Source organism: Taeniopygia guttata, chromosome 24 (genome assembly GCF_048771995.1).
Source record: "Taeniopygia guttata chromosome 24, bTaeGut7.mat, whole genome shotgun sequence".
Lineage (NCBI taxonomy): Eukaryota > Metazoa > Chordata > Aves > Passeriformes > Estrildidae > Taeniopygia > Taeniopygia guttata.
Genome location: NC_133049.1, coordinates 4,867,216 through 4,883,801, shown reverse-complemented (window position 1 = coordinate 4,883,801; position 16,586 = coordinate 4,867,216). Strand labels below are relative to the sequence as shown.

At 54.3% G+C, this 16,586-nt stretch overlaps 1 protein-coding gene across 2 annotated transcripts in view; it reads left to right on the top strand.

The window, feature by feature from the left end:
- Nucleotides 1-16,586, top strand: part of SORL1 (sortilin related receptor 1) — a 54,694-nt gene that overhangs the window by 23,938 nt on the left and 14,170 nt on the right. Inside the window, exons 19-37 of one of the 2 annotated variants that reach the window (XM_030291124.4) lie at nucleotides 50-141; nucleotides 771-1,017; nucleotides 1,445-1,583; nucleotides 3,280-3,453; nucleotides 3,594-3,707; nucleotides 5,111-5,233; nucleotides 5,617-5,736; nucleotides 8,516-8,638; nucleotides 8,844-8,951; nucleotides 9,356-9,487; nucleotides 9,698-9,829; nucleotides 10,460-10,594; nucleotides 10,848-11,003; nucleotides 11,940-12,089; nucleotides 12,456-12,584; nucleotides 14,138-14,264; nucleotides 14,780-14,949; nucleotides 15,976-16,088; nucleotides 16,378-16,482. In XM_030291124.4, the coding sequence (XP_030146984.4) occupies nucleotides 50-141; nucleotides 771-1,017; nucleotides 1,445-1,583; nucleotides 3,280-3,453; nucleotides 3,594-3,707; nucleotides 5,111-5,233; nucleotides 5,617-5,736; nucleotides 8,516-8,638; nucleotides 8,844-8,951; nucleotides 9,356-9,487; nucleotides 9,698-9,829; nucleotides 10,460-10,594; nucleotides 10,848-11,003; nucleotides 11,940-12,089; nucleotides 12,456-12,584; nucleotides 14,138-14,264; nucleotides 14,780-14,949; nucleotides 15,976-16,088; nucleotides 16,378-16,482 (2,589 nt within the window). Of the gene's footprint in view, nucleotides 1-49; nucleotides 142-770; nucleotides 1,018-1,444; nucleotides 1,584-3,279; nucleotides 3,454-3,593; nucleotides 3,708-5,110; nucleotides 5,234-5,616; nucleotides 5,737-8,512; nucleotides 8,639-8,843; nucleotides 8,952-9,355; nucleotides 9,488-9,697; nucleotides 9,830-10,459; nucleotides 10,595-10,847; nucleotides 11,004-11,939; nucleotides 12,090-12,455; nucleotides 12,585-14,137; nucleotides 14,265-14,779; nucleotides 14,950-15,975; nucleotides 16,089-16,377; nucleotides 16,483-16,586 lie in introns of both variants that reach the window. The other variant, XM_030291123.4, reaches the window with a different exon arrangement.

Below are 16,586 nucleotides of genomic sequence, written 5' to 3'. Positions count from 1 at the left end.
GCAGTGCCAGTGGCACGCACTCCTGTCCTGGCTTTGGTTTTGGGTCTAGGTTGCCAATCCAGATGGAGACCTGAGACTCACCGTCCTCAACTCCTCGGTGCTGGAGCGACCCAGAGCCCTGGCTCTGGTTCCCCGAGATGGGTAAGAAAGGAAACATCACAAGTATTTCCCTGCTAATCCCAAAGGAAATTGCTGCTCCTTCACCCCTTCCTCCTCAGGGGGGATAGCTTGGTGAGGTGAAACTGGGGACAGGCACAGCACAGTCCTGCCCTGTGGAGCCCACTGTCACCACTGCATCCCCAGCTAAGGCACCAGCTCCCTCGGAGCACAGATCACCAACTGTTAATTCCTTCTTACCCATACATATCCATTAGTAAATAACTTTTCCTGCCTGTAAAACTGGTCTGGTCAGTGGGGAAAGCTGCAGTGATGCGTGAGAAACGGAGCTGTGCTCGAATTCAAGAGCCACATTCGAGTTAGATCTTTTTGGGGTTTGGCCTCGGCTGCGAATGTAAGCTCTGACAAAGCAAAGCAGTTCATGGCGAGGTAACCTGCAGCTGCACTCCCACCACAGAGCCTGCAGCTCAAAAGCCTCTGTGCTGCTCATAAATCTGCTGGTGGTGCTCATTAGAATTGCAGAGCTCCCCGTTCAAAGGCATGCGGAGCAAGAGACGCGGAATGCGAAGCATTCCAACCTCTGCCTCTCCTAACCTGGATCCTTTTGATGAGCTGCTGCGTGGATTTAGAGTAACCTCTCTGCCTGCTGCCAGGTTGATGTTCTGGACAGACTGGGGGGACTCCAGGGCTGGCATCTACAGGAGTGACATGGACGGGTCGCTGGCCGGCTGCATCGTCTCGGAGGGCGTGCGGTGGCCAAACGGCATTTCCGTGGATGACCACTGGATCTACTGGACTGAAGCCTACATGGACAGGATCGAGAGGGTGGATTTCAATGGGATGCAGAGATCTGTGATCCTGGACAGCCTCCCTCACCCCTATGCCATTGCTGTATTTAAGGTTTGTTTTCCACATTGTGATTTTTAGCGTGCAGGCTCTGAGGCTGGTGCTGGAGGAGCACGGAGCACACTGAATTTGAAGGATAGGGATGTGATTTGGAGCAAGCATGACACTTTGTCTCTGTTTGCTTCCCTGAGACATTCCCACAAATCCCTGTAACGAGCAGGCAAGTGCAGTCATATCCAAGACCAACATTCCCAAGCAGCTGCACTGCGATGTTTGCCACTCAGCAGATCGCTCTGTCACTCTCATTCCTGCTCAAATCCCACCTCAGGCCTTCCTCTTCCTCTCCCCCTTGCACTGGGGACAGTTTTCACTCTCCATGTCCCCCCAAATTCCGTATCTAGGGTGATCAGTGCAGGTAGCACTAATGAGCACGGCTCTGGGGGTGCCTCTCCTCACACTAAGAGCCAAGTCTGTGTTTCAGAATGAAATCTACTGGAACGACTGGTCACAGCTGAGTATTTTCAGAGCATCCAAAACCAGCGGTTCCAGGATGGAGATCTTGGTCGGACGACTGAATGGGATCATGGATATGAAAATCTTTTACAGAGGAAAGACAACAGGTAACCGTGCAGATGATCCTCCCTGGGATTTGGAAATTGTTCATCCCCCATTTACACAAGTTCCCAGCTCACTGGGCCATCCTGGCCTGCATTTCTTGCATAGCCATTCCTGCAGGGCTTGAGGCCTTCAGGAATGAGTTTCATGAGGGGTATATTCTACTTTTGGCTGCCAGGAGAGATGATCCCCAGGGAGAGAGCTCATAGGACACTTGGCTGTGGTGGTACCTCACAATTTATATCACAGATCCGGGCCTTTCCATCAAAATGTTGTATAGACCAAAAAACCACAGGATTTCACAGCTGCACCAACTTTGTCCTCCTTTAATCATCTGACTGTGTTGTGACAAGGCAGTGCTGACCCCTGTGGGCTTTTTTACCCATTTTCAGATGGGTGCCAGGCCACTGAGGGGCTCTACCAGTCTCTGCAGGAGACTGGAGGGACAAGAGGCACTCTGGGGGTGTGGCTGACATCCTTTGGTAGAGCTCCAAAGCCACTTGGATGAGCTGTGTCCCTTAAAGGCCAATCTTTCCCCCTTAAAGGCCTTCAGATTCCCTGCAGATGGCTCTGGCCATTCCTGGGGTGGCCTCAGCACTGAGCCCTGCAGAGCTGGCTCCTGAGGGGTCTGAACCCAATGCAGGTGACATTGGCACTCTGTGCCTCTGTGCTGGGCTGGCAGTGACTCTGGGACCCCTGTGTCTCTGTCCTGGGCTAGCAGTGACACTGGGACCCCTGTGCCTTTGTGCTGGGCTGGCAGGTGACACTGGGACTCTGTGCCTGTGTGCTGGGGTGGCAGTGACACTGAAATTCCTGTGCCTCTGTCCTGGGGTGGCAGTGACACTGGGACCCCTGTGCCTCTGTCCTGGGGTGGCAGTGACACTGGGACTCTGTGCCTCTGTGCTGGGGTGGCAGTGAATCTGGGTCCCCAGTGCCTCTGTCCTGGTGTGGCAGTGACACTGAAATTCCTGTGCCTCCATGCTGGGCTGGCAGTGACACTGGGACTCTGTGCCTCCATGCTGGGCTGGCAGTGACACTGAAATTCCTGTGCCTCTGTCCTGGGCTGGCAGTGACACTGGGACCCCTGTGCCTCTGTCCTGGGCTGGCAGTGACCCTGGGACCCCTGTGCCTCTGTCCTGGGGTGGCAGTGACACTGGGACTCTGTGCCTCTGTGCTGGGGTGGCAGTGAATCTGGGTCCCCAGTGCCTCTGTCCTGGTGTGGCAGTGACACTGAAATTCCTGTGCCTCCATGCTGGGCTGGCAGTGACACTGGGACTCTGTGCCTCCATGCTGGGCTGGCAGTAACTCTGGGACCCCTGTGCCTCTGTCCTGGGCTGGCAGTGACACTGAAATTCCTGTGCCTGTGTGCTGGGCTGGCAGTGACTCTGAAATTCCTGTGCCTCCATGCTGGGCTGGCAGTGACACTGGGACTCTGTGCCTGTGTGCTGGGCTGGCAGTGACACTGAAATTCCTGTGCCTCCATGCTGGGCTAGCAGTGACACTGGGACTCTGTGCCTCTGTCCTGGTGTGGCAGTGACTCTGGGACTCTGTGCTGGGGTGGCAGTGACACTGGGTCCCCTGTGCCTCTGTCCTGGGGTGGCAGTGACACTGGGACCCCTGTGCCTCCATGCTGGGCTGGCAGTGACTCTGGCACCCCTGTGCCTGCCCTGACACTGTTCCCTTCCTCCTGCCCTGCTCCAGGGCAGAACGCCTGCATCACCAAGCCCTGCAGCCTGCTCTGCCTGCCCAGGTCCAACAACGGCCGCAGCTGCAAGTGCCCCGAGGGGGTGGCCAGCACCGTGCTGCCCAGCGGGGAGCTCAGGTGTGACTGTCCCCACGGCTACGCCATGAAGAACAACACCTGCATCAAGGAAGGTGAGGTCCCGCCTGCTCTCGGTGCTCAGGTGGCTTCTGCCATCACGAGAGTCGGCGTGAGCTGTGCTGTCGGGGAGGAGAGCAGCCCATTGCTGGAAGCACAACCTCACAGCAGCTCCTTTCTGTCCCTCCTGCCCCAGAGAACACGTGCCTGCCCAACCAGTACCGCTGCTCCAATGGGAACTGCATCAACAGCATCTGGCAGTGTGACAACGACAACGACTGCGGCGACATGAGCGACGAGAGGAACTGCCGTGAGTGTCCTGCCCTGGCCTGGCCACGTTCAGGGGTCTGCTGTGTGGCACCTCAGCTGAGCTGATATCTAGAGTAAAATGCAGCAAACCCCAGCTCAGGGACGAAATGATGATGGCTGGATCCAGATCAGAAGGCTGAAGGATAGCTTTATTAAAACTACACTATATACATTAATATTCTATTTAAAGAGATATGATCATATTCTACATACTTCTTACTCACCTAACTCAAACTTGTGACTCTCTGCTGAGTGTCTGAGCCACAGCTGGATCCCACTGGTCACTGACCCCAAACAACATCCCCAGAATCCAACCCAGGTGAACAATCTCCACACCATGTTGGACATGGGGAAAACCAAGGAGCAGAGATAAAGATTGTTTCCTCTTCTTCTCCCTGTGCTTCTCCTGAGAGACAGAATTCTGTCTCTCTGTCCAGAGGATGTGAATGTCATGATGCTCCACACTCCTTTTGCAGTCAGGGAGAGCAAGAGGCTCTCTGGGGGTGTAACTCAACTCTTTGGTAAACCCCCAAAGCAAATTGGATGGGTTTTGTCCCAGTCCCATTGAGCAGATGAGGTGTCAGTGTGTGAAGTTTGGTGAGGTTGATGCCAACTGTCTCACACTAATTGTCTTCTGAAGCTAATTGAGGGCACAGCCAATGAGGAAAAGAGAGCAGACAGTGCTGACAAGGGCCTCTTGTTGAGATAATAAATCAAGTTCACACATTAAAGACGGAGGTCACCTTTTTGAGCAAAGTCAGGAGCTGCCAGTGTGTGCAGGAGGGGCAGATGTTCCACAGCTTTGCACAGCCCAAAGGGTTTGGAGTAGTGCTCTGTGGAAAAAGGATTGGTTTGAAGTTAGGAATCACTGAAGGACCAGGAAAGAGGCTGTTTTATGCACATTTTGTACCAATGAGGAACTTATTTCCCTGACAAAGCTGAGGTACCAGTCAGCAGAGTCCAAGTTTGAGATCAGTGGCTCCAGGTGTGGGAAAACCTCTCCATTCCTTGGAGACAGGTCACCAGCTTGGCACAGAGATGCTGCCTTGGATAGCAATGCTCACGGCTGCCCCGTCTCATCCCAGCAGCTGAGGTCTCAGTCCCCTTTGTGGGGAGCAGACAGCTCTACAGCCTTGGCCTGTTGCTCCCTGCCTTGGGAGAGGACATAAGGAGTTTCAGTCCTGATCCCCAGACAGAAAACTGACCCCTGTGCACTCTGCTCTACATGGAGTGCCTAAAAATGGCATTAAAATACAAGAACAGGAATTCAGGATGGACTGGCAGGATTCCGTCCCTGTCCCTCCACTTCTCTGCACTCAGTGCACACCCTCAGGCAACAGAAACCATTTTCTAACCACCACCTCCTCCTCCTCCTCCTCCTCCTCCTCCTCCTCTCTCCATCAGCAACCACCGTGTGCGACACCGAGACCCAGTTCCGCTGCCAGGGCTCGGGGACCTGCATCCCCCTGTCCTACAAATGTGACCTGGAGGACGACTGTGGGGACAACAGCGACGAAAATCACTGTGGTGAGTGCCCACACGCAAACCTGCCCTGGGCACGGCTGGGCACTGCTCTCCTGCACTCTCTGTGCTGCTCAGAGCTGCTCCTCCTCTGCATGCTGCTCAGGGGTGATGAAGGGGAAGATCCCCCCGTTTACCCAGGCTGTGTCCTCCTCCTTTACTGAGGACTGGGAAATGGGGGACAGGACCAGCATTTATAGGGTATTTGGGAATTAGGGACAGGACCATTGTGTACTGGGAAGTGAGGGACAGGAGAAGAGAGCGAGGCCGTGTGCTGGTCCTTGCCCTCGCCGTGTTCCAGCTGGGAGACTTCTGTGCCACTCTTATCCAGCTTTCCTGCTCTGCTCTTGGGAATTCCCGTCACCTGAAGCCCAGGGTTTTGTTTGCAGAAGCTCACCAGTGTAGGAACGATGAGTTCAGCTGCAGCTCAGGGATGTGCATCCGTCTGTCCTGGATGTGTGACGGGGATAACGACTGCAGGGACTGGTCTGACGAAGCAAACTGCACTGGTGAGTGCTCAGCTCTTGGTCAAGAGCTGCTCCTAATTTTTACTTCCAGCCTGGGAGACATTAGCCAGTGTTTTGTGCCTCACTTTCCTTGCTTGTTAGAGCACCATAGGGTGATGTGGTGCTCCAAATCCAAGGATTTGTTTCCCCCAGGCTCACTGGGAATTTGCTGGAAGCTCCGAGATGCTCACACAGTGACCCAGCTTTGCTTTTTACCTGCAAGACTGCACCCACGGGCAAAGCTCTGTGGAATGGGAAGTGGTTTTGTGACTGCTGAGCAGCCAAAGGGCTCTCCTGCAAAAAGAGCTTCCGTGTTGCAGGGAGGCAGTAATCAGGCCAGTGGGCACTGGCAGCATTTCACAGCTTTCACTCTGTTTCCTTGCCATTAATTAGGCGCAGAAAGCAGTTTCTCCACAGTTAGTTGATCTGAAGAAGAGGCAGGTTTAGTTTGGGAAGTTTAGTTTGGCAGTTTTGGTCCTCCTCTGGCAGCCTCATTGCTCAAAAACCTGAAGAGGGTGACCTAAGCAGGGAGTCCCACATAAAAGACCCACCCTTGGTTTCACTTACAACTTGTATTAAAGCAGCCTGGCTGGCAGAAATAACCTTGTTCCTACTTTATGCCTCCTGTGCAGCAAGTCCTGTGAGCCTCACTGTGTGTTTGGAGCGGAAAGTCACAACACTCCTCCCTCCTCACCACCTCAGTGATGTTCCTCGGCAGCCTCCTGAGGTTAACACCCACACAGAGCCTTTTTCTCATCACAAAAAAAAGCAGATAGCAGTGCTTTGGCCTTTTCCACTAGAAACAATCAAGCAAAACTATCAACCAAACCAAAAACCTCAGTGTTTGCACAAGAAGAAACTTCTCAGGGTAGGCAGAGCGCCAGTCCGTCAGTGAAAGACACAAGGTTGTATTTATCACGCCGTACCTGGGATGTTTTAAGATAAAAGCAGCGCTTTCCATGGCATGGGGCAGAGATCCCTGGGGAGCCCAGGGACCAGGACAGCCCTGGGAATGCTGGCAGCAGCCTGGAGCCTTTGGGAAAGAGAGTGGCAGCAGTGCTGTCCTGGGGCTCTGGCACGAGGATTTAGGAGATCCTTTTCAGGTCTTTGAGCTCCTCTTGGCTCACCCCGTGGCGTTTGCTGTGCCTGCAGCACCCAAGGCTGATCCAGGTCATTAGTATTCCATGAGTGTGGCTTTCTAAGGAGGTTTAATTTATATTGGTATCACTTATCTCTCGTGTGAGTTTCTCCAGAGGGAATTACTACAGGAGAGGAACCTACTTCAAAAAGCGTGTCGGGTTTGTAAAGCCCCAAGTTGGAATTATCTAAGAGGATCACAATTATTTGAGGAACATTCCGTCTGACTTCACCGGGCTGCAATTATTGCTCTTATCTAAAATAATTACATTTCATGCTGAATGTCTAATAGAATATTACTGCCGCCAGATTGTACTATTTTGAAATATCTGCGAGTGCATGTCACTCTCTAACCTAAAGCTCGGGATCATGCCATTTAATTAAGTTGGACACAATAACTCTGAGTGCTCTCCTGCTTGAGGAACAGGATTTGTCTCTAAAGTGACAACACAAACCAGGCTGCAACCCAGATACCCCACAGGCAGATATTTTCCTGACAGCAGCCTAAGGAAAACCCCCAGGGAGAATCGTATTTCTTGTTTGCTTTGGCAACATAGAAGAGCCTTGTTTGCCTTAATTAAAAGCTCTCTCTGACTCTGTCTTGCCCTGCACGGGGGACTCTGCAGCTCTGCCAAGCCTTGCTTGATCTCCGTGACATTTCTCACCGTCTCTGGCACGATGCCACCGCTGTCACCTTTGCCCATGCACCCCAAGGACGGAGATCAGAGGGAGAGAGGCTGCTGACTTTGGGGGGAGCTTTGGGAGATCTCTACCCTGAAAAAGCCACAGCAGGCACAGCAGGCTTGTGAGCAAGAATGGCACGGAGAGGGAAAGACCACAGAAAAGCAGGACTCAAGGAATTCTCCTGCCTGGGCTCCATAGGGTGGTTCCTTGTCGGAATCTGAGGTATTGATGATTCCAAGACTGTAGAAAGTCTCTGAGCCCCGCTGCCAAAGAAGTCATAATTGGTCTGTGCTGGTTTCAAGGTTGTTTATTCTGTTTATCTCTAACATGTTCTGCTGCCCTGCCGCAGCTCTGTCCTGCAGGGCAGCGTGTGGGGCTCTGCCCTCAGTGGGATGGTACAAACATTAAATACCACAAACTACCTGTGCTGGATTTACAATAACGTGCCAATATCTGTCACCTACGTTGGACAGTGTGTCCCCAGCCTGAACCAACAGAAAAATGCCAACACCACAGTGAAACATGGAGGGCATGAAGAAGGAGAAAAAGGACAAGGCACATCCAATTTCCTCCATCTTGTCCCCTCTGAACCCCTTATCTAGAATCCTAAAATTTTACTTTTGCACCCGTGCCACACTTAATTATTACTTATATCAAACACTCAGAGCTGGTAATTCATCCTGTAAGGTTGAAAACTCTTTTCCATGGGCAGAGATCACAGCCAGTGTCTCTGGGGGCTCTGTCCAGGGGGGTTCCTGACCCCTGCCAGGGTCCCAGCCCTGCCAGGGCAGCCAGAGGGAAGCTCTGGATTCCCACATTTGCTTTTGGTGGGACCTGCCCTGCTGGGAGCCCCTGGGGCAGGGGAAGGAGCAGGGTGTGCTGGTGTGGCCTGACCCTCTCAGCTCAGCAGGGACACGGTCACAGCTCACACTCAGGTGTCCCCCTGCTCTGGTTTCAGCAGTTTATCACACCTGTGAGGCCTCCAGCTTCCAGTGCCACAACGGCCACTGCATCCCGCAGCGCTGGGCGTGTGACGGCGACGCCGACTGCCAGGACGGCTCTGACGAGGACCCTGCCAGCTGTGGTAACGTGTCCTGTGTGTGCGTGGGGCTCTGCCAGGGCTGGGAGGGATTTCTGCACCCCCCCTGAGCTAAACCACCAGCAAACTCAAGGGGAGAGCCCCCACCCCCCCAGAAGCAATCACAGCGCGGAGGCAACCGTGGCTTTTTACAGCTGATGAGAACAGCTTTAACAAAACCCTGAAAAACGCACAACATTCTGCATTTCAGAGAAGAAGTGCAACGGCTTCCAGTGCCCCAATGGCACCTGCATCCCCACCAGCAAACACTGTGACGGCGTCAACGACTGCTCCGACGCCTCGGATGAGCAGCACTGTGGTGGGTACCGGGCTCGGGGGGAGCTCTGCGGCCCAGCTCTGAGGGCTGACAGCATTTCTGCTCTGCCCGAGCCAGAAAAGGGAGTACAGCCCTGTGGGATAATGGGAAAGCCTTAGTGCAGTCATGAGCCCCCTGGGAAACCAGCAAAAGGCACAGACTGGGAGGACACGGCCAGGGAGGTGACCAAACCCCTCCTGCTGCCTGTGCCTGCCCTGAGGGGTGATTTGGGGAGGGCAGCCTGTGCAGGGACACAGCTCAGACCATTTGTCTGGGAGCTCTCTGTGAGTCCCTAAAATGCACCCGCTGCGCTCAGGCCTGCGCAGACCCCGGCGGGTGACACTGCTGCTTGCGAGGACAGCAGAGGTGGCACCCCTGTCCTCCTGTCCTGCCCCCCATGCCTGCAGAGCCCCTGTGCACCCGCTACATGGATTTCGTGTGCAAGAACCGGCAGCAGTGCTTGTTCCACTCCATGGTGTGCGACGGCATCATCCAGTGCCGCGACGGCTCGGACGAAGACGCCGGCTATGCTGGGTGCTGTGAGTGTCACACGGGCACCTCTGCCGAGGGAGGGGTGGGCACAGCGTGCAGCCACAGCCCTGGGCACAGCCAGGCTGCCAGCAAGCTGCCAGCTCTCCTAAGAGGTGGCTCTAGACCTGCTTAGATATCCCTGGCTGCCCCTGAGTGTGCTGCATCCTGTTTAAGCATTCCTGAAGCCCTTGATCCTTACACCAAACCTCTCCCTGCAGCCCAGGACCCCGAGTTCCACCGGACCTGTGACCAGTTCAGCTTCCAGTGCCAGAATGGCGTGTGCATCAGCCTGGTGTGGAAGTGTGACGGGATGGACGACTGCGGTGACTACTCTGACGAAGCAAACTGTGGTGAGCAGCACCCCCAGGGCCTCCTGCTACTGCAGCTCCTGCTTCCTTTGGATTTCAGGAGCATGGAGTAGTGTCTTCCTCATGTTCTCACGCATGTGTGTGTGAGTGTAGCACATCACAGCCCATCCTGCCTGGAGATGGGTGTCATTTCCCTCCAACTGCAGGCAGGTAAAGTGAAGCACGCAGAAAACCTGGCACATCTTGTGCTCCACTATCTCCTCTGTGGCCATATTTACTGCACAGACTCCCAGCCCCGAGCAGACATGCAGTTTGCAGCCAAACCCAATATTTACCACAGTTCCCTGGGTGGTTGTAGGAGCTGTACCCAGCCAGGCGAGGCAGCTGCAGCCTCATTTCGGAGTTGCAGGGTTTGCTCCTCCGTTTCTGCCATGCTCTGCTGGATTCTGCTCTGGTTCTGACATCAGGGCTGGTGTCTGGCCACGAAGAACACAGACAAAGCAGTGAGGCAACAGAGTGAGGGCTGGGAGGAAAGGGAATGCTGGGGATGAAGAGGAAGAAATGTGCTTGTGCTGCTCAGGGTGATGCTCTCTGAGGTGCTCCCACCTCTGAGCTGTGCTGAGGGCTGCTGAGGTGACCCTGTGGCTCACAGGACTCTCCTCTCCTTGCCAGAAAACCCAACAGAAGCCCCGAACTGCTCCCGGTACTACCAGTTCCAGTGTGGGAACGGGCACTGCATCCCCAACCGCTGGAAGTGCGACGAGGAGAACGACTGCGGGGACTGGTCTGATGAGAGGGACTGCGAGGGTAAGGACACACTGCTGAGCCTCTGGCAGGGACTGGGACATGCTGTGCCTTCCCACAGCCCCCAAAAATGCCCCATGAGTGGGCTGAGTGAGCACTTTCACGCATCCTTTTCCTCTCTGTTTTTGGATATCCTGATTACAGACACAATGCAGATGAAAACACTGGGTTTGTGATGCCTCACCTGCTCCCCTTGGAGCAGGGAGCTTACACAGGAGCGGGGAGCTCAGGCCAGCTCTCCTTGGTGTATTTTTAGGATCTCCAGTTCATCCCATCACCACGCTGGTGCCCCCGACGTGCCTGCCCAACCATTTTCGCTGCAACAGCGGTGCCTGCATCACCAACAGCTGGGTGTGTGATGGCTACAGGGACTGCTCTGACGGCTCTGACGAGGAGGCCTGTCCCACCCCAAGTGAGCTCTCCCCTCCCTCGCCCCTTCCCTTCTCCCACATCCCATCTGCAAGGAATTCTGGCCTTTCAGAGCCCGGTTATGGGGTTAATTCACGCCGTGGTGTAAAATGTCCTCTGGCGCTGGGGTCACCCTCCTGCCACCAGCTGGGACAGTGCTCCAGAGGTGGCCATTCCCTGCAGAGCAGAGGCTCCTCCAGCCCTCTGCAGTCAGGAGAGAGGATGGCTAAGGCGGCATCCCCTCCACCTGCTGGATGGAAGGAGATTGCCATCTAGTGGAGTCGGGATCTGGGACAGCAGGGACAGCAGGGACAGCAGGGACAGCAGGGACTGGGGGACAGCAGGGACCTGGGGACAGCAGGGACCTGGGGACACCAGGGACAGCAGGGACAGCAGGGACAGCAGGGATTGGGGGACAGCAAGGACCTGGGGACAGGAGGGACCTGGGGACAGGAGGGACCTGGGGACAGGAGGGACTGAGGGACAGCAGGGACAGCAGGGACAGCAGGGATTGGGGGACAGCAAGGACCTGGGGACAGCAGGGACCCGGGGAGAGCAGGAGTTGGAGGACAGCAGGGACAGCAGGGACAGCAGGGACCTGGGGACAGCAGGGACCTGGGGACAGCAGCGACCCAGGGACAGCAAAGACCTGGGGACAGCAGAGACCTGGGGACAGCAGGGACAGCAGGGTCAGCAGGGACAGCAGGGACAGCAAGGACCTGGGGACAGCAGGGACAGCAGGGTCAGCAGGGACAGGAAGGACCCAGGGACAGCAAGGACCTGGGGACAGGAGGGACAGCAGGAACAGCAGGGACAGCAGGGACCTGGGGACAGGAGGAACCTGGGGACAGGAGGAACCTGGGGACAGCATCTGCTCCCTCCTGGTGGCAGTGCCAGCCCGGCCGTGCCCCGGTGCTTTCCTGCCTGTCTCTCTGTGCAGGACCCAATGTCACAGCCACGTCCCCAGCGCTGCCGGGGCGCTGCAGCCGCTTCGAGTTCGAGTGCCAGCAGCTGCACAAGTGCATTCCCAACTGGAAGCGGTGTGACGGAGTGAGGGACTGCCAGGATGGCACCGACGAGAGGAGCTGCCGTGAGTGTGGGCAGGGACAGGGCACACCTGGAGCCTTCCCCTGGGAAGCTCCTTGTGAGGGCAGGGAAGGCTCTCAGGAGGTTTGATTGCTGGGGAAATCCCTGCAGGAAAAAATTCTTTACAGAAAACAGAAATCCTTTGCAGAAAAAAAATTAAAAAGATAAAAAGCCCAAGCATGCTGGTTCCCATTAGAAGTCCAGCTGTTGTTTTCCATGGGATGAACTCCAGGTGCAGGCAGAAGGAGACACCCCAGTGTGTGACACATCAGCCTGAGCTCCATCCCTGACGTGCAGCCACCTGCAAACATTCCAGTGCTGCCAAGGGAACTTCCCTGCCTCAAGTCCTGAACTGTTCTGCCTCTTTCAGCTACTCCCAGCAGCCTGTCGTGCCCCAGTGGGTTCAGGTGTGAGGATGGGGAGGCGTGCATCATGCTGACAGAGCGCTGTGATGGGTACCTGGACTGCTCAGACAGCAGTGATGAGAGGAACTGCACAGGTGAGCAGCAGCCCTCTCCATCCCTCATCCCTGTCAGCACACAGCTCTCCTGGATATGTGACCTTTCCCTCCCAACATCCTTGATTTATCTGCCTCTGCTCAGTTATCCAAGCTACCTCCTCACCCATTTATCACCAGCTGGGACAAACTTCCCAGCAGCTTCTGCACTGACAATTTGTCTTCCAGCAGCCTCAGACACAGGGGAAAAAAAACATTTTAGGATAGATAGGAGCAAAGTTGGCTATTTTACACAACCCACAGGTGAAGCAAGAGTCTCCTGCTCTGCCTCCTTTGCAAGGTGACCCTGGGGGACGTGGCACGTGCCCTGCTGCCATCCCTGGCTGTCCCACGCTGGCCCTTGGTGGCCCTGTGGGGCAGAGGAGGGACAGAGCCCTCCCTGGGCTGGTAACAGGGATTGATCACTGCCTCCAGCCAGCCGTGAGCTTCAGCTGCTCCCCCACCAAACTGCTGGGGGGGCTGGGCATCAATCAGGTTTAGTTCTTTAATTAAATATTGATTGGGAGAGGCTAGCAGGTTCAGGGCAGGGGGAAGGAGCTGCTGAGTTGCACAACTCAGCTGCTACACCAAAGGAAAACCATCTCTTTTCCCTTTGGAAAAATTGTCTTGCCATGCTGTCCATGGCCCCAGGTGGCTGCTGGATTTAATTCCAGCTGTTTAGGGAAGGCAAAACAGCAGCAGTTTGCCTCTGCTCTGCTCGGTTTCTGTTCAGCACCAAAGCTGAGCACCCCAGCAGAGCCAAACCACAGCAGTGGGATTTGGGATCCATCATGTAGGGGGAGAGAGAGAGAGCAGGGAATGGTCTGGTGGGATCAGGGAATGGTCTGGTGGGATCAGGGAATGGCCTGGTGGGAGCAGGGAATGACCTGGTGGGAGCAGGGAATGGCCTGGTGGGAGCAGGGAATGGCCTGGTGGGAACAGGGAATGGCCTGGTGGGAACAGGGCATGGATTTGGGGCATTTCAGATCAGCACCTCCCATCCCCAGCTCTGCCAGGGCTGGGTTCCACGGTGCTTTCATCCCCTAAAAGCCTCTGTGAAGGTCAGGCAGTGATTCAGCCACTGAGCTTGTGTCAAGGCAAGCCCCAAACTTGAATTACCAGCCTTTGCTCGGGTCCTGCTGCTGAACCCAAGATGTGATAAGGGAAAGCACACAAAGAAAAGCCCTGGGTGGTGACAGGGACAGCACAGACTGGTCACACCAGGAGAAGGGTGACACTGAGCAATTTCACTCACACACTTCCAAAATTCCCAGTATTTCATCAACTGCCTCACTTTATGTTTCCTTAGGGGAAAGGGGAAGCTTGCCTGGTGCAGCATAAAGATATTTTGGGTAGAACTAAGAGCAAATCCCTGCTCTGAGCTGCCCTCTGTGAGCCCAGTCTCCTCCACTGATAAATCACACATCAGACACCCCTTCAGTCAGTGCTGCTCCTGCCTCCCCTGGTGTCGGTGTTACAAACAAAACTCCCGTTTCTCTCCTGGGCACAGGGCTTGTTTCCCTGCAGTAAATTCCCTTTTCCCACTCTCTGCTCAGATGACACAATCGTGTACAAGGTCCAGAACCTGCAGTGGACAGCTGATTTCTCTGGGGATGTCACCCTGACGTGGGTTCGGCCAAAAAGGATGTCCTCCACCTCCTGTGTCTACAACATCTACTACAGGTACATCATCCCTCCCCCGCTGTTGTGGCAGGTAAAGGGGGGAAGCATGAGCACAGGTGTGCCTGTATTTACTGCAGAGAACCACACAGAATCAGGCCTGAAACATTCACAGCTCCTTAATCAAGTTCTGCTGGGAAAATCTAGAATTTGGTAGCAAAAGAGACACAAAATCGGTGCACCCAGAGGGAATTTGGGACAAACTGCATTGGTTTCCTCCTTGACTATGTACTCAGACAGTGAAGTTGTTATATTAATTTTTTTTTCCACTTGGGCCTTGTTGCTGTAGGACCATTAAGAGCAAAAACAAAGATAATAAATTTGAGCACAAGAGTTACAGAAAAGCCAAGCCACCAAGCCATGGTTAGTTCAGGCTTTCCAGTGACATCTTTTCAAGTTTGGTGGTGGAGCTTTACCAAAATGAGCAGCAACCTTTTAAAATGGTTCAATTTTTGGGGAAAAATATCTTATGCTAAAAAAGCCCATCCTGACTGGAGATGTGTGGCTCTGTCACTCAGGATGGTCGGTGAGAGCATCTGGAAGATCCTGGAGACCCACAGCAACAAAACCAACAGCGTTTTGAAAGTCCTCAAGCCCGACTGCACCTACCAGGTGAAGGTGCAGGTGCAGTGTCTGAGCCGGGTCTACAACACCAACGACTTCATCACGCTGAGGGCGCCCGAAGGACGTAAGCACAGCTGCTGCTCCCACCCAAACCTGGCAGATTTGGGCTAAAAAGTAGAGATATCCCTGCTGTGAACAAAAAGGGTCTTTCCATGGGCTTGGGAATTCACAGAATTCACAGAATCAACAGGTTGGAAGAGAGCTTCAGGATCATCGAGTCCAACCCAGCCCCAGCACCTCAACTCAACCCTGGCACCCAGTGCCACATCCAGGCTTGTTTTAAACACACCCAGGGGTGGTTGTTGGAATCTGAGGTATTGATGATTCTGAGATTGTAGAAAGTCTCTGTCTGTCAGCCCCGCTGCCAAAGCAGAAGCCATAATTGGTCTGTGCTGGTTTCAAGGTTGTTTATTCTGTTTATCTCTAACATGTTCTGCTGCCCTGCCGCAGCTCTGTCCTGCAGGGCAGCGTGTGGGGCTCTGCCCTCAGTGGGATGGTACAAACATTAAATACCACAAACTACCTGTGCTGGATTTACAATAACGTGCCAATATCTGTCACCTACGTTGGACAGTGTGTCCCCAGCCTGAACCAACAGAAAAATGCCAACACCACAGTGAAACATGGAGGGCATGAAGAAGAAGAAAAAGGACAAGACACACCCAATTTCCTCCATCTTGTCCCCTTTGGACCCCTAATCTAGAATCCTAAAATTTTACTTTTGCACCCATGCCACACTTAATTATTACTTATATCAAGGACTCAGAGCTGGTAATTGATCCTGTAAGATTGAAAACTCTTTTCCATGGCCAGAGATCACAGCCAGTGTCTCTGGGGGGTCTGTCCAGGGGGGTTCCTGACCCCTGCCAGGGTCCCAGACCTGCCAGGGCAGCCAGAGGGAAGCCCTGGATTCCCACAGATGGTGACTCCACCACCTCCCTGGGCAGCCATTCCAGAACTAGAATTGTGCTGGACTGGGAGAAAGCCCTTCCACCCCTTTGTCTCGATTTTTCAGGGAGATGCTGCTTTCCCCCGCACGTTCTGGGTGCACCACTGTGACTGGCACTAATATTTCTCTTTCTCTCACTAGTACCAGATGCTCCCCTCAACCTGCAGCTGTCCCTGAAGAAAGAAGCTGAGGGTGTGGTGATGGGCTGGTGGAGTCCCCCTGTGAATGCCCACGGCCTCATCCGGGAATTCATTGTGAGTCCTGCTGCCCTTGGGGGCTGAGCCCAGCTCGGTGGCATAGGGACACCAGCACACAGCCAGCTGCAGCAGGGGTGGGCTTGGAATGGGATATTTTGGGGAGGAAGTCTGCTGGGAACATCAGGCAAGTTGAGAGAAGAAATGCTGCAGGCAGCACCACAGCCCTCGAGTTCTTCATTTCTCCCTTTCTGAGATGCCGTGCTTCCTTCTGCTGACATTTCATCCCAGAGGGACCTGCTGACCTGTGGTGTTTTTGAGCCCTCACGCCTTGTTTTGGTGCTCCTAGGTGGAATACAGCAGCAGTGGATCCAAGGAGTGGTCATCCCTCAGAACCACCAAGAACTACACGGAGATCATGAACTTGCAGGTCAACACTCTCTACACAGTCAGAGTGAGTATTTCCAAAGCTCCCTCTTAGAGTATTTCCAAAGCTCATTCTCAGAGTATTTCCAAAGCTCCCTCTCAGAGTATTTCCAAAGCTCTCCCTCTCAGTGA